At 47.1% G+C, this 16,782-nt stretch overlaps 1 protein-coding gene across 4 annotated transcripts in view; it reads left to right on the forward strand.

The window, feature by feature from the left end:
* Positions 1 to 16,782, forward strand: part of DDHD1 (DDHD domain containing 1) — a 123,537-nt gene that overhangs the window by 85,618 nt on the left and 21,137 nt on the right. For all 4 annotated transcript variants that reach the window (XM_073350101.1, XM_073350102.1, XM_073350103.1 and 1 more), the window contains one exon: positions 16,011 to 16,086. In XM_073350101.1, coding sequence (XP_073206202.1) covers positions 16,011 to 16,086 — 76 coding nt within the window. The remainder of the gene's footprint in view (positions 1 to 16,010; positions 16,087 to 16,782) is intronic.

Raw genomic sequence — 16,782 nt, forward strand, 5'->3', positions numbered from 1 at the left:
TCTCTTTAGGGACCTCTCCCTCAAAGCTGTGTTATTGCGAGAAATACAATCGCTTCTTCTTGTGGGGGCTATAGAGGAGGTCCTTCAGTTGCTCAGAGGAAAGTGATATTACTCCAGTTACTTCCTGATCCTGAATGGAAAGGGAGGTGAGGTCTCAGGCCTATTTTAGATCTGAGAGAGTTAAACAAGTTCCTAAACAAATGGACATTACGGTTGGTCACTATAACTTCCATTATTCCTTCTCTTGAGCCAGGGGACTGGTATGCTTTCCTTGACTTAAAGAACGCTTACTTTCATGTGGCAATTCATCAGAGCCACAGAAAGATTCTAAGATTCTACCAACGGTTCTATCAGTTCACAGTGCTGACTTTTAGTCTGCTGGCTGACTCGCATTCACACAGCGTATGGCAGTGGTAGCCGCGTTCCTCCAGAGATCAGGAGTCCATGTCTCCCATTATCTGGATGACTGGCTAGTAAAAAGTTGATCCAAGTCATAAACATTGTCCAGTATAAACATTATCCTGTCCAAGTTTGTTGTGCTTAACCTACTGATCAACACAGAGACGTCCATCCTGCCTTTGATACAGAAAATAGAATTTATTGGAATGGTCCTCAATTCCATGATGGCCAAAGCTTCCTTTCCATCATCAAGGTTTCAGACGATGCAAGGCATCATTCTAGGTTTAAAGACATATCTCTTCTGCACAGTAAGTAGCCGTTGAGGCTGCTTTGGCACATGGCAAACCTGCATTTATGTCATCCAAATATGCCAGACTACGTTTCAGAGAGCTTACAGAGCTGATTGGCCGAGGTGTATTCACCAAAGAAACACCATATGGACACGACAGTTCAGATATCAAATTGGGTCTTCTCTTCCCTAGACAGATGGACAGAACTTTCCAACGTTTACAAGGAAGATCCCTTCACCTCAACAATCTTTCACCTTAGTCACGGATGTGTCAGCTTTGGATTGATGGTCTATCTTGGGTCTCATACAGACACAGGGTAATGTAAGATTACATATAAATGTCAGGGAGTTGCAGGTTATGTGGTTGGTTTGCCTGGCATTTCTTCCACACGTTCCAGGAAAGGGCTTGTAGGATTTTGACCAAAAATGCAGTAGCCATGTTCTATGTAAACAAAGAAGAAGGGGCTTTTAAGAGCATGTGGCCGTCCCTCCTTGTCTATCTCTGATGGAGGCCACGACTCCTCACTGTCATGCCTTGACACAGCAACTAATTAGAGGGGAATTAGCTGTCTTTAAAGCTCAGACCACTTAAACTGGGCTGAGCAATACCAAGTCTATGAACCTCGGCACTCAGACAGGGTGGGCAGCAAACAATCAGGGGGCTCTGGTTTGCGATCAGGGCAGAGCAGCAAAAGGGGTCTAGCGTCCTAGCTTTAGCGGACGTTAGACTAGTGCAGGCCTCCTAGCCTACAGTTGGGAGGCTGCTACCCCAGGTGTGGGGTGGCAGGGGTTATGGGGACCCAGGCCCACCCAGCTCCACTGTGTCCCAGCCCAGGGCCCTAACAGTGGTGGATTATTCCACCACTGGGGTCAGCAGGGATTCCAGCCGCAACGCGCTGACGTGGCTTCAGGCAGTGACGCAGCCAGACTACAGTCAGCTGTCGCTGGGCTACTTCCACCCCTCCCCTCCCCTCCGGGTATACCTGCATCCCGGGGTCGTCCTCCGTCTCCCCAGGATACACCACCAATGGTAGTCTCAGCAGCTCCTCCAGGGGAAGAAGGATAAAGGAGTTGGAGGCGCAAGTGGTGTTCTCGTCCATCCTTCTCGTGGAAGGAAAAGGCCTGGGTAGGGACCGTTGAATCGTCGAAGTCAACGAATGGCTACGCAGGTGGTGTCGGAGAGAAGGCTTTGGATTCTTTGACCATGGGATGGTGTTCCATGAAGGAGGAGTGCTGGGCAGAGACGGGCTCCATCTTACGAAGAGAGGGAAGAGCATCTTTGCCAGCAGGCTGGCTAACCTAGTGAGGAGGGCTTTAAACTAGGTTCACCGGGGGAAGGAGACGAAAGCCCTGAGGTAAGTGGGATACCGGGAGGAAGCACAGGCAGGAATGTCTGTGAGGGGAGGGCTCCTGCCTCATACTGGGAATGAGGGGCGATCAACAGGTTATCTCAAGTGCTTATATACGAATGCACAAAGCCTTGGAAACAAGCAGGGAGAACTGGAGGTCCTGGTGATGTCAAGGAACTATGACGTGATTGGAATAACAGAGACTTGGTGGGATAACTCACATGACTGGAGTACTGTCATGGATGGTTATAAACTGTTCAGGAAGGACAGGCAGGGCAGAAAAGGTGGGGGAGTAGCACTGTATGTAAGGGAGCAGTATGACTGCTCAGAGCTCCGGTACGAAACTGTAGAAAAACCTGAGTGTCTCTGGATTAAGTTTAGAAGTGTGTGCAACAAGAGTGATGTAGTGGTGGGAGTCTGCTATAGACCACCGGACCAGGGGGATGAGGTAGATGAGGCTTTCTTCCGGCAGCTCACAGAAGCTACTAGATCGCATGCCCTGATTCTCATGGGTGACTTTAATTTTCCTGATATCTGCTGGGAGAGCAATACAGCAGTGCATAGACAATCCAGGAAGTTTTTGGAAAGCGTAGGGGACAATTTCCTGGCACAAGTGCTAGAGGAGCCAACTAGGGGGGGCGCTTTTCTTGACCTGCTGCTCACAAACCGGGTAGAATTAGTGGGGGAAGCAAAAGTGGATGGGAATCTGGGAGGCAGTGACCATGAGTTGGTTGAGTTCAGGATCCTGACGCAGGGAAGAAAGGTAAGCAGCAGGATACGGACCCTGGACTTCAGGAAAGCAGACTTCGACTCCCTCAGGGAACGGATGGCCAGGATCCCCTGGGGGACTAACATGAAGGGGAAAGGAGTCCAGGAGAGCTGGCTGTATTTCAAGGAATATGTATTTCAAGTTGCAGTGGGGGAGGTTTAGATTGGATATTAGGAAAAACTTTTTCACTAAGAGGGTGGTGAAACACTGGAATGCGTTACCTAGGGAGGTGGTAGAATCTCCTTCCTTAGAGGTTTTTAAGGTCAGGCTTGACAAAGCCCTGGCTGGGATGATTTAACTGGGAATTGGTCCTGCTTTGAGCAGGGGGTTGGACTAGATGACCTTCTGGGGTCCCTTCCAACCCTGATATTCTATGATTCTATGATTCTATGAATCCCTGTTGAGGTTACAGGGACAAACCATCCCGATGAGTCGAAAGAACAGTAAATATGGCAGGCGACCAGCTTGGCTTAACGGTGAAATCCTAGCGGATCTTAAACATAAAAAAGACTTACAAGAAGTGGAAGGTTGGACATACGACCAGGGAAGAGTATAAAAATATTGCTCGGGCATGTAGGAATGATATCAGGAGGGCCAAATCGCACCTGGAGCTGCAGCTAGCAAGAGATGTCAAGAGTAACAAGAAGGGTTTCTTCAGGTATGTTGGCAACAAGAAGAAAGCCAAGGAAAGTGTGGGCCCCTTACTGAATGAGGGAGGCAACCTAGTGACAGAGGGTGTGGAAAAAGCTAATGTACTCAATGCTTTTTTTGCCTCTGTCTTCACTAACAAGGTCAGCTCCCAGACTGCTGCGCTGGGCATCACAAAATGGGGAAGAGATGGCCAGCCCTCTGTGGAGAAAGAGGTGGTTAGGGACTATTTAGAAAAGCTGGACGTGCACAAGTCCATGGGGCCGGACGAGTTGCATCCGAGAGTGCTGAAGGAATTGGCGGCTGTGATTTCAGAGCCATTGGCCATTATCTTTGAAAACTCGTGGCGAACGGGGGAAGTCTCGGATGACTGGAAAAAGGCTAATGTAGTGCCAACCTTTAAAAAAGGGAAGAAGGAGGATCCTGGGAACTACAGGCCAGTCAGCCTCACCTCAGTCCCTGGAAAAATCATGGAGCAGGTCCTCAAAGAATCAATCCTGAAGCACTTGCATGAGAGGAAAGTGATCAGGAACAGCCAGCATGGATTCACCAAGGGAAGGTCATGCCTGACTAATCTAATCGCCTTTTATGATGAGATTACTGGTTCTGTGGATGAAGGGAAAGCAGTGGATGTATTGTTTCTTGACTTTAGCAAAGCTTTTGACACGGTCTCCCACAGTATTCTTGTCAGCAAGTTAAGGAAGTATGGGCTGGATGAATGCACTATAAGGTGGGTAGAAAGCTGGCTAGATTGTCAGGCTCAACGGGTAGTGATCAATGGCTCCATGTCTAGTTGGCAGCCGGTGTCAAGAGGAGTGCCCCAGGGGTCGGTCCTGGGGCCGGTTTTGTTCAATATCTTCATAAATGATCTGGAGGATGGTGTGGATTGCACTCTCAGCAAATTTGCGGATGATACTAAACTTGGAGGAGTGGTAGATACGCTGGAGGGGAGGGAGAGGATACAGAAGGACCTAGACAAATTGGAGGATTGGGCCAAAAGAAATCTGATGAGGTTCAATAAGGATAAGTGCAGGGTCCTGCACTTAGGACAGAAGAATCCAGTGCACCGCTACAGACTAGGGACCGAATGGCTAGGCAGCAGTTCTGCGGAAAAGGACCTAGGGGTGACAGTGGATGAGAAGCTGGATATGAGTCAGCAGTGTGCCCTTGTTGCCAAGAAGGCCAATGGCATTTTGGGATGTATAAGTAGGGGCATAGCGAGCAGATCGAGGGACGTGATCGTTCCCCTCTATTCAACATTGGTGAGGCCTCATCTGGAGTAGTGTGTCCAGTTTTGGGCCCCACACTACAAGAAGGATGTGGATAAATTGGAGAGAGTCCAGCGAAGGGCAACAAAAATGATTAGGGGTCTAGAAACACATGACTTATGAGAAGAGGCTGAGGGAGCTGGGATTGTTTAGTCTGCAAAAGAGAAGAATGAGGGGGGATTTGATAGCTGCTTTCAACTACCTGAAAGGGGGTTCCAAAGAGGATGGCTCTAGACTGTTCTCAATGGTAGCAGAGGACAGAACGAGGAGTAATGGTCTCAAGTTGCAGGGGGGGAGGTTTAGATTGGATATTAGGAAAAACTTTTTCACTATGAGGGTGGTGAAACACTGGAATGCATTACCTAGGGAGGTGGTAGAATCTCCTTCCTTAGAGGTTTTTAAGGTCAGGCTTGACAAAGCCCTGGCTGGGATGATTTAACTGGGAATTGGTCCTGCTTCGAGCAGGGGGTTGGACTAGATGACCTCCTGACGTCCCTTCCAACCCTGATATTCTATGATTCTATGATTCCTCAATGTCTGGAGTGGCAGAGCTCTCTAGAAGCACAGGCAAGTCCTTAGGGCAGCAGCGGTCCTCCTCGACATCCCGCTCCAGCAGCGGGGAAGAATAGTCTGTCTTCTTCGGCAGCTCCAGCCCAACTAAGCTGTAGGGCCTCCCTTTTATATCCACTTCCTGTCTCACCTCTCAGCTTCTGATGGGGGCAGGCGTGGGTTTCCTGGCTCTGCAGCCCCAGGGGCAGGTTGTGGTCCCTCCTGGTCTATCTCTGAGGGAGGCCATGCCTCCTTGCTACAGGTCTGATCTTCGCTGGTGTGTCAGGAGGTGATTCTGCCTTGAAATTTATACATTGCCAGTTCTGTACATCTAAAAGTGGCTTATCTTCTAGGGATCCAGGATACTCTGGCCAATCACCTGTGCAGTCTGTTTATCAATCACCATGAGTGGGTCCTTCGCCCAGACATAGCAAGGTCCATTTTTAGGAACTCCACTGGTGGATCTATTTGCAACAAAAGACAACAGAAAATGTCGTTGCCAGGTTTGCTCCCGCATAGGCCACAGCCTGGATTTGTTGACACACACTTTTTTACTGCCATGGTCAAATGGACTCGTGTGTGCTTTTCCTCCCATTCCTCTCTTGCCCAAAGTTCTGTGCAAAATCAAGCAGGACACGGCTCATCTTATACTTATCGCCTCAGCAGGGCCCTGTCAACACTGACAGGGTTGTTAGAGTTTGAAAACCTATCCAAGATTCTGTTGAAAACAACTCTCTCAGAGTTGTTATCCCTCTCAATCAATCCTCCGCTGTCACTCCAACTAGACACAAACTTGATTTAGCAAAAACGCAGCCACCCCATCCATCTTAATCTACAGATGCTTCATGTGACAGTCTGGAGGCTTCATGGCTGACATCTGCAGGGGGGTCCTGCTTTAGAGGAGTTCAGGACTTGCTGCTAAATAGTAGAAAAGTAGGTAAATGAAAGAGGTTCTCCAACTAGTCCAGACTGAAAGGCGTTTCCCTCGTTCTTGCTGTTCAGCGTGTGTTGGACTATCTTCTGTTCCTAAAGCATCAATGGTTAGCAGTTAGTTCATTCAGCGTGCACCTAGTGATTTTCTCTGCCTTCCACCCACCTATTGATGGCCATTCACTTTTTTCCAACCTGTTGTTCATACGAGTTGAAAAAGGCCTGGACAAACTATTTCCACACATGTAGGATCCTGTTCCCCCATGGAGCTTGACTCTCTTGTCTTAGCAAAACTGATGGGTTCCCTTTTTGAACCTCCAGCATCCTACTTCCTATTGCACCTTTCTGTGGAGGATGCATCTTTTGTGACCATTACATCGGCTAGTAAAGGGGGGGAATGAGGGCATCAGTATCAGATCCTCCATATACTGTTTTCTACACAGTTTACCTTTGCCCTTACCCAAGGTTTCTTTCTTAGGTGGTTTCCAGTTTTCATATTAACCAAGCTATCTTCTTATTGACCTTCCCGAAACCTCATGGTTGTAAAGGTGAGGAGAGGCTTTGTGCTCTAGATGTTGGAAGAGCTTTAGCTTTTTGTCTGGACCAGACTATACCTTTTAGGTCTTTGATACAACTCTTGATCATGTGTGTGGACAGAATGAAGGGCTATCCAGTAAGGTGATCTTATCTTGGATAGCCAGTTGCATGCTGTTACGTTACCAGTTGGCTAGTGTGATGCCTCCAGATAGAGCAGGGGTTCTCAAACTTCATTGCACCATGACCCCTTTCTGACAACAAAAATTACTTCACGACCCCAGGAGGGGGACTGAACCCAGAGGTCACCCGAGCCCCGCCACCTTGGGTGTGGGGCAGGGGGTCAAAGCCAAAGCCCTAGCTCCACCACATTGGGTGAGGGAGCCAAAGCCGAAGTCCAAGGGCTTCAGCTTTGGGCAGGGGGCCTGTAGCCTGAGCCCCACTGCCAGGGGCTGAAGCCCCTTCAGCCCCTGGTAGTGGAGGCTTAGGCTTGGCCCCGGGCCCCAGCAAGTCTAATGCCAGTCTTGGCGACCCCATTAAAATGGGGTTGTGACCCACTTTGGGGTCCCAACCCACAGTTTGAGAACTGCTAAGATAGAGCATTGGGTCATTCATCTTGGTTCCAACTAGCTTCTGCAGCCTTTCTGGCTCATGTCCCCCATATTAGGCACTTCCAAAGCAGCAGCTTGGTCATCACATCATACATTTGTCTGTCACTACGTAAACTCTCAACAGTGAGAGACAATTCCAGATTTGAACGAGTGCTCTACCAATACCTGTGCAAATAAACTCCGAGCCCACTATCAGTTTGAACTGCTTGTAGGTCACCTGTGGTGGAATGAACACAGGTAGTTGCCCTACGAAGAAGAAACAGTTACTAACTTTTCTATAACTGTTGTTCTTTGTGAAGTGTTGCGTATGTCCATTCCACAGTCCGCCGTCCTCCTCCTCTCTGCCGGAGTCTTTCCAGTAGGAAGGAACTGAGGAGGGGTGGGAGGGGCTCTGCCCTTTATGCCTGAACCCAGCGTGCGAGGCAGCAGAGGGCACTCATGCCACCCTGATGTTTACCACTAGGGGAAAAACTCTCTGACAACTGTGCGCTGGAATGCACATATACCTACAGTGGAATGGAGAAGTGCAACACATCTCAAAGAACAATAATTACGGAAGGATTAATAACCATTTCTTCTCTTCCAAACGCTGCCAATACGCCAAGCTTCACCAACTGGAGATGGGGCTTGGCAGGGCCATGTGCTGCTACTTATGCAGTTGCTGCTCCTTGGGATGCAATTACTTCTGCTTCGAGTGATGGTCCCTTCTTCCACTGAGGGTTATGCATGCGTGCCATGCATCCGGAGTCAGAGAATTTGAAAGTGTGTCCGTTGGTCTGCGCATGCACCCTGGCTTGCCTCATGCTTCCTTCTGAGGCGATAAAGGGCAGGGCAGAACAACCACATCTTCAATTCCTTCTGACCACTACATGGTCCGGATCGGAACTCTGTGCCCTTGTTTCTGAGGCACTTCTAAAAAAGATCGTTGTACGTGGTTTTAACAAGTTTTATAGTAGTTTTACCAGTTATATTTTTCTTTTAGTTTTAATAGTTAATAGTTTCAGCTTGTTTTTAGATAGATTTGGTGTTTCCACCTCCTTCCCCCATACCCTGGTGTGGGTACCGGATTATGCCCAGGACTCCAGGCTTCAAACTCTATGCCACCTGCCCGCAATCCTTCTTGGTCAGCGACGACCACCAGCTCTGTCTCTACTGCCTGGGAGAAGCTCACATCACAGCAAGGTGCAGTATTTGCCAATCCTTCCCCACCCACACCCAAGAAGGCTGGGCACTTCACCCTCAGAAGTATCTCATGGAGCTCTCCATGAGATCACACTCAGAACCAGGCTGGGGAACACCCTGCTCCCTGTACATTGGCCTCATTTAGCGAGGAGCATGCCTCCATCTACATCCTAATCTGGTGCCAGTGGAACCACCCCCACGGACCTTTTGGTAGGACCTAGTCAGGAGGTAAGGAAGCACTCCTATAAGCATGGGACTAAGTCTTTCTCCAAATCAAAGGAGATGGATGCTTCTTCTACCAGCTCAGCCCAAGGGGACAAAGTACATTCTAAATCCCACAGGTACAAGAAAAAGACCCATATACAATGGGATCTGGCAGTTCCAGTCACTGATCCTTTGGTACTGCCATCTCCAGCACCCCTGGAGATATGGGACCCTCCCGCACCAGGAAAGATCCCAAGGGCGGCATCAATGACTGGGAAAGTGAGAGTGCCTCTTACACAAGGGAGATCCAGAACCATTGCAGCACCCCAGGAGGTCTTTGCCTTCCCAGATCTGGAGTCACCCCCTCCATCCGGCTCTGCCACTTCCAGAGAGATTATATCTCCACCAAGAGTTGTGCCTCTGATAAAGGGTCCCTCACCGTCCACACTGATGCACTACACTCTTCCAGTACCACCATTAGAACTGGAATCCACCTTCTCCTCTTCTGACAAGTCAGAACCAGAAGGAGAATCACCGTGATCATACCACTCTTATGCACCATCACGGAGTCCACCATGTCCATGGCAGCATCTACCGCTGGAACCACCACAGAGCCACTGGTTCCCCATACTATGGGGACCCTCACAATCTCCATCAGATTTGGCCATAATACCTCTCCTCGGAACCTGCCCAATCCACGAGGGAACTGTCACCTTGAAGGATCCTTCAACAGGTATACAGCTCCAATGATGGAGGATGAATTTTTAGCCTGGTTCTGGCTCTTCAGCCAGAACCGGCAAGGTTCCCTTCCTTCTCTCCATATGAGGCGGTGGGTACATTAGACCCTTCCCCACCGGATGACTTTAGGCAATTCCAGGAGCTGTTAAAGAGACTCATGGGGAAATGCCAAAATCCTTTGGAGGAGAGCCATGATTCTTCTTCGAGTAGCGTCCCTGTGGGTGCTCCACTTTAGGGGCCTGCGTGCCCCCTGCACCTCTAATCGGAGATTTTTGTGAGCAGTGTCCCCTTGAGCCTGGCCATGTGCTCCCCCTCTCTGGTGGTCTGCCTCGAGGCTATGTAGCATTGCACGGTGAACTTCTTGGACCACGCTACGCTCCTTAGGAATCTACACTGTGGAACAGAAGCAAAGATATACCTCTCAACCACACCGCAGATCACAATCTTCTCAAATACTCACCATCTCTGTGCTGTTATGAGCCACAGTGTAAGAGGCCCAGGGCTCAAAAGTGAGAACAGTCTGCACCCCAGTCCATGACCTCTCAAACTGCCTCTTATAAGCACTTTGATGAGCTGGTCAGGGACCTGAACAATGATCCCTTACAGCATCAGCTGCCATCTATACACCTGACACGCCACTCAGAAGTCACCTTACCTTACTTCACAGCAGTTAGGACCAGCTCTAGAACAAAGAGAGTGATTTCTAGCCCTGAACTTACAGGGTGCCTTCTTCCATATCTCAATACAACCATCGCACAGGAGATTTCCTACTGCTTACCTTTGGGGCAGGATCATTATAGGTATGCTCCACACAAGGTAGTCTCCAAGGTTCACTTCATTGTAGTAGCATACTAACCCCGGTATAGTGGCTGGACTTTATCAGCACCAGCCTGATGCAGCACAAGCGAGAGCACTCCTCTCACTACCCACATTCACCACCTTGGGACACATCTCCCTAATATGCTGGGGAGCTCACCTACACAACAACAAGGTTCAGGACAAATGGCCTTCCACAGAAATGACCTTCCATATCACTCTTTTGGGGCTAGGGGCTGTTAGGAGTGCCTGTGCACAAACTCTATATTTCATCAAAAACAACACACAAAGGTTATGATGGACTTAATGTGACCTGTATGTTTTGTATAAACTGCCAAGGAGCTTCCAGATCTCCCTCCCTCTGCAAGACAGCATTCAAACTTTGGAATTGATGCACCCATCACAATGTGCTCATCTCCGCTGTCTGTCTACAAGGGATACAGAACGGGATAACCAACAGTCTCAGTTGGAATTTTCTCACGACAATGAGTGTATACTGAATTCACAGGTGCTTCAAGATATAGCCATCCTTGGGGGAAACATTCACTGGCAGGTGCCCTCATCTTCCCAGACAGACAGGGCCCACTTGTATGTCTTTTCCCAGTTTCCTACCCTGTCCAAGATTCTGTTGAAAATTCAATGAAACAAAGCGAGAGTTATTGTGATTGCCCCTCTTGACGATGACAAGTCTGGCTCCCTTACCTGATGCAGATGGCAGTATGCCCTCCTGTTCCTCTGACGTCAGCCCATTCCTCACCCGCTCTTTCAAAACAATGGGCTGACCCTTCACCCTAACCCATGGGTCCTCCGCCTCCAGGCTTGGATCTTTCTTTGTTCCAAGGCTTAGAAGCAGAATGCACTGACAAGCTGAAACACATGTTGCAACACAACCACAAGTTGACCACTCCACATACCTATCTACAAAATGGAAACAACTCCAAGTTTGTACCATTCCAAACGGACAGACCCAACCCCTTTTTTCTCCCTCTGATTTTGCACTACATTTTAAACTCTCACTCAGCTCCCTTAAGGTACATCTCATGGCGAACATGGCTTCCCACTTAGAGTTTGCTCAACCACTAATGCATAGACTCTTTAAGGGCATTGGGACTCTCTTCCCCCATGTGACACCACCTTCTCCAGCCTGGGACTTTAAGCTAATTCTCAGGGATTGGACTAGATGTCCCTCTGAGTCCAGGGCAACTTGTTCTCTCTTACACCTGTCCATGACGACAGCATTTCTAATTGCCATCACCTCAGCTAGACACATAGGAGAAATAGCGGCCCTGATGGCACACCCTTCATTCACTGCCTTTGTCTTTAAAAAAATAAAACACACCTCTAAGGCCGTATCCCAAGTTTCTCCCTACTTTTTCTGCGCTTTCCATATGAATCAACAGATCCATCTCCCTGTTTTTTCCCAAAACCACATTGTGACAACTGGGAGACAATTGTGCATATACTAGATATTAGAAGGACGTTAGCATTCTACTTGGACAGGACTAAGGACTTAAGGAAATCCCCTAAACTCTTCCTTTCGTCCACAGAAAGATCCAAAAGCTCTGTGATATCTCCTCAAAGACTATCCAAATGGGTCTCTAGTTGCATTCGCTACTTGCTTCCGTCCATACACAGTCCATGAGATCAGTTCCTACCTCAATCACATTCCACAGAGATACCCCTATCTCCCCAATCTATAGAGCAATGATTGGGGCCTCTGTTCATACTTTTGCAGAACATTATGCGATCACTGAAGATTTGGCCGCTGACACCATCTTTGACTCCACAGTACTCTCTGTAGTAAAAGACTCCGCTCTGAAGTCCCAGCCTCCAGTGGTGGGTACTGCTCTGGAGTCACCTAAAGTGGAGCACGCATAGGGATACTACTCGAAGAAGAAGAAGTTACTCACCTTGTGCAGTAATGATGGTTCTTTGAGATGTGTGTCCCTATAGGTGCTCCACAACCCGTTGTCCTCCCCTCTACTTCGGAGTTCTCTAAAGGGCTCTGTGGTAGAGAAGGAAGTGAGGGGGGTTCGCCTGTGCAGTGCTAAATAGCCTTGAGGCAGACCACGAGGAAGGGAGAGCACATGCACGGGCTCAGCGGGACACTGCTACCAAAAATCTCCGATTAGAGGTGCAGGGGTAGACAGACACCTAAAGTGGAGCACCCATAGGAACACACATCTCGAAGAACCATCGTTACGGCACAAGATGAGTAACTTCCTCTTCCCAGCACAAGATTCTGGATATCATTCATATCTTGGGACTGGCGAGAATGGAATTGCCTTGATGTTCCGGCCAAAGACTCTGAATATCTTTTCTCCCACCCACCTCCAAATTCCCTTGTAGTCCTGGCTGCTGCTGAAAGAGCCAAACAGCAATCCTCAATGTACATTAGCAGATGAGGAAGGGAAGCATCTAGATCTTCGAGGATGTAAAATATTCTCATCTTCTAGCCTTTAATTCAGGATTGCAAATTATCAGGCATTGTTAGCCAAATATGATCTTCTGAATTATAGTAAATTCGATGAGTTTGCTAATAGTCTTCCACAACAAGATTGTGCTTGTTTTCAAGCATTGTTGATGAAGGGAAACTCATGACCAGAACTGCTGTCCAGTCAACAGAAGATGCAGCAGATACCTCCTCCAGGGCCATCGCTACAGCGATAGTCATGTGTGGAGTCTTGGCTCCATTCTTCTGGTTTTCTTAGGAAGGTCCAAAACACCACTGAGGGACCTCCCTTTTGACAAATCCCATCTTTTTAACCAGAAGACAGACAAATCACTACAGACACGAAAGGACTCTAGGGCTGCTCTTCATTTGTTGGGCATTTACACTCCTGCCCTGAAACAAAAATTCCAGCTCTACTCATCCACCCAGTGCCACAGGTCTCCTCAGTTCTATCCGCAGTGACCTTATGAGCCCCCAAGGAAATATCAAAACTCATCAAGTCTCATCCTCATCTTTTTGAGAGGCCACCTGGCAGTGATTTGTCTATACCACCATCCAGTAGAAGGTTACTCTGTCTTTACACACTTTACACTCGGGACAGGCCATCTCCATCAAGAGAATCTCTAAATGGATTTCAGGTTGCATTAAAGTCTGCTACCAGCTGTCGGGCCTACCTCCCCCTACAGGGTTGCGGGCTCACTCCACGAGAGCTCAGGCTTCAACCACAGCCTCCCTTCAGGACATGCCACTCGTGGACTTATGTAGAGCAGCCATGTGGAGTTTGTCCACACCTTTGCAGCACACTACACCTTAAAGCAGGACTTGACGGTGGATGCCTCCTTCAGCATGGCAGATCTCCGGACAACCATTCCATCCTTATCCTTGCCACCCTCCTCCAACTTAGGTGGGATGATTTAATTGGGGATCAGTCCTGCTTTGAGCGGGGGGTTGGACTAGATGACCTCCTGAGGTCCCTTCCAACCCTGATATTCTATGATTCTGTGATACTGCTTGATAATCACACTCGGTGGAATATAATAGGGACCATCACTCAAAGAAGAGAAAGTTACTTACCTTTAACTGGAGGTTCTTAGAGGTGTGTGGTCCCTATCTGTATTCCACATTCCACTCACCCTCCCTTCTGCTGCGGGTTAGTAAAATTCACCATGAAGAAGGAACTGAAGACGAAGTTCTGCCCCACCCTTTATCGCCTCAGACAGAAACACGAGGCGAGCCAGGGCACAAGCGCAGACCAGCAGATGCTACTTTCAAATTCTCCAACTCTGGACGCATGGTGTGCATGTGTAATCCTCAATGGAATACAGATAGGGGCCACACACCTCAAAGTACTTACCTGTAACTGGAGACCATCTTATCGTTTGCTGCCTACCTTTACCTGCTGCCATCTTTCAGCCTGAAACTTTAATACTGCGTTGTCTCACAACCAGCATGTATCTTGGTAAATGGGACCTCGACAGCTGCGGTGTGTAGGTGTTGGTAGGAGGCCTTCAACAGCAGGGAGACCCTGCAGGTGACCGTGACAGAGCATTGGTGGTGACCTCACTTTCACACCCCAAATACTCAGGGCTCTTATGCAGCATTGGGAAGGGCATCTTCCAGACTCCTTTGGGGTATAAGGCAGAGGCAGGGGGATCCTGCAAGAAGTGATGGAAGCTTTAAATTAGCTCCTCTCAACAAAAGCCAATGGTGGCTCTGGAAAATAGTTCTTTCCCTTTCCGCCCTGGTACCTGGCTTACCAACATTTGTGCCTTTGAATTTCTGTAGAGGAGCAAGACAAGGTGGGTGAGGTAATATCTTCTATTGGACCAATTTCTGTTGGTGAGAGAGACAAGCTTTCAAGCCACACAGAGCTCTTCTTCAGGTCCAGCACAGGACCTGGGACCAACATGGCTACAACAACACTATATAGAGAGGAACAAGACTTTCACTGTGCCAGACGTGCAGCTCAGTTCCATCACCCACTGTGAAGTGCTAGCAGCTGTTCTCTCTTAACATGCAGACTCAACTGAGAGAAATATGAAGAAACCTCCTCAGCATCCCAAAACACGTGGAGGAAGGATAACCTCTTAGACGTCATTAGGATCCGACCAGTGAAACACATCACCATTGCCATACTCTTGCCCCAGATGCCTAGCCATTCACAGAAATATTTCAAGCTTGATCCTCATTAATCTTAATGTTACACAACATATGCATTTATAAATGAATACAGCCATCTTTAAATTTTATTAATGCAGTTCAGTATGAATCTAATATGTATGTTTCTGTAAAACATACAATTACATTCTGTAACTTCAGGATTTCAAAGTTTATAATCTTCCTAAAGTAATATTGGGCTTGTGAAAATTTTTGTTCCCAGAGTAGTTTGATTTTTTCTGTTGATTGTATTCTTAAATGTTTTAAATTGTACTTACCTATGTAATGTTCTATAAGTGGCATGTGTGATTACAGCATATGGTACATCTCAATATGTAATGGGTGGAGATAAATATTCAGTTTCTTTGCTATGACCCTGGGTCATACTCTTGAACACATGTGGACTGTTGAAAATGCTGCTTTTCAGTAAGCTCCAGTCCCCAAAACCCATTTTTTGCTAGTTAGACTGATACACAGCAGAATAGGTATGTTCTACATTTTATTCATAAAACACACTTTGAAAATTGAATAAAATCATTTCTTTGATTCTGTAAAGAATTTGTAATACTACTGTTCTGCTGTGGATTGAGCAAAGCTGGCGGGCATGATAGCCGCCTTACGTTCATGCAAAACAAGGGAACAGTTAAAGGCCCCTGTGATAGCTGAAGCAGTGGACTAGACTGCATTCAAATACAGGCAGTGGCTGGGCCAGGCAGTCCAAGAGGTTTCTTGGGGTCTGATAAACACAGGAATGAGGGATTGTTTTGATTGTAGCTGTGAACTGGGGGGAGGAAAGGAGAGAAGCAGCAAAACAACCACAGAAGCAGATGGAGAAGGAAGCCAAGACACAATCAGGGATGCATGTATTGGGTAAAGTTCTGGCTGAGAAAGGGTTGGGACGGTGAGCGAAGAAACTGTCTCCTGCTGCTTGATTCCTGCTGCGCTCAGGGAATAGAACTTTGTATGTTCTTTGTTAATAAATAGGACTGCATCAAACAAATATGCGACTCCTACATCAGTTCCTTCTCCTAACAGAAAGAGCCCATACAACCTCAAAAATTGGCTAACTGCTTTTTGTACACACCATGCCTAATGAAGACACCCCTTTTTTCTAGGTTGAGAGAGATAGAAGAAAGGTTACATGAATTAAAGGCATCAACAATATCGAAAACACCTGCCTTAAAATTTAAGGTATGTATGTTCAGAGGATTTTTATTGAATGAATAAACATTTATTGTATTTACTATAAAAGTTTGCTTTCAATACACTCTACCCAAGCTGCTTTTTCTGCTTGTACTAACATAATTTTTAGATATTATTTTTTAATATTTGCATATGTATATAAAAGGATTAATATAAATTCATATATTTATTTGGGTCTTTAATTTAAAATTAATCATATATATTTATATCTAAAATATATATTATATATTATTTATATGAATTATATTAATATTACATGTTTGTTTATACCACATGTGGTGGTAAAATCCATTTTGTAAATTTGCATTTATCATGCACCTTTTGACAGTCTCACCTCTACTCTGCCCACTAATCCATCTTGCCCTGGGACTGCTTCTAACATGCCAAACCTCTGAACAGCTTCAAACCTGGCTGAACTTCCTCCAAATGTGGAATTTTCCCCCAGATTACACTGGCCTGCTGAGACACACAACAAGCTGTTTTTAGTGATAGGTTTAGGTTGATATTTTATAAGCCAATAGAGCCAATTACTGGCGCTTTATGCCATTGGAAAGAGGAGATTCCCAGCTTTCCAACTGGTTGCACAAGACTTGCTAATTTATAGTCCTATAATGTCTTTAGATATTGGACCTTAAAATATGACCTTATGTAATAAAGAAAATTAGCTCATTTTTCAGAGTTTTT

This window comes from Lepidochelys kempii, chromosome 6 (assembly GCF_965140285.1).
Source record: "Lepidochelys kempii isolate rLepKem1 chromosome 6, rLepKem1.hap1, whole genome shotgun sequence".
Lineage (NCBI taxonomy): Eukaryota > Metazoa > Chordata > Testudines > Cheloniidae > Lepidochelys > Lepidochelys kempii.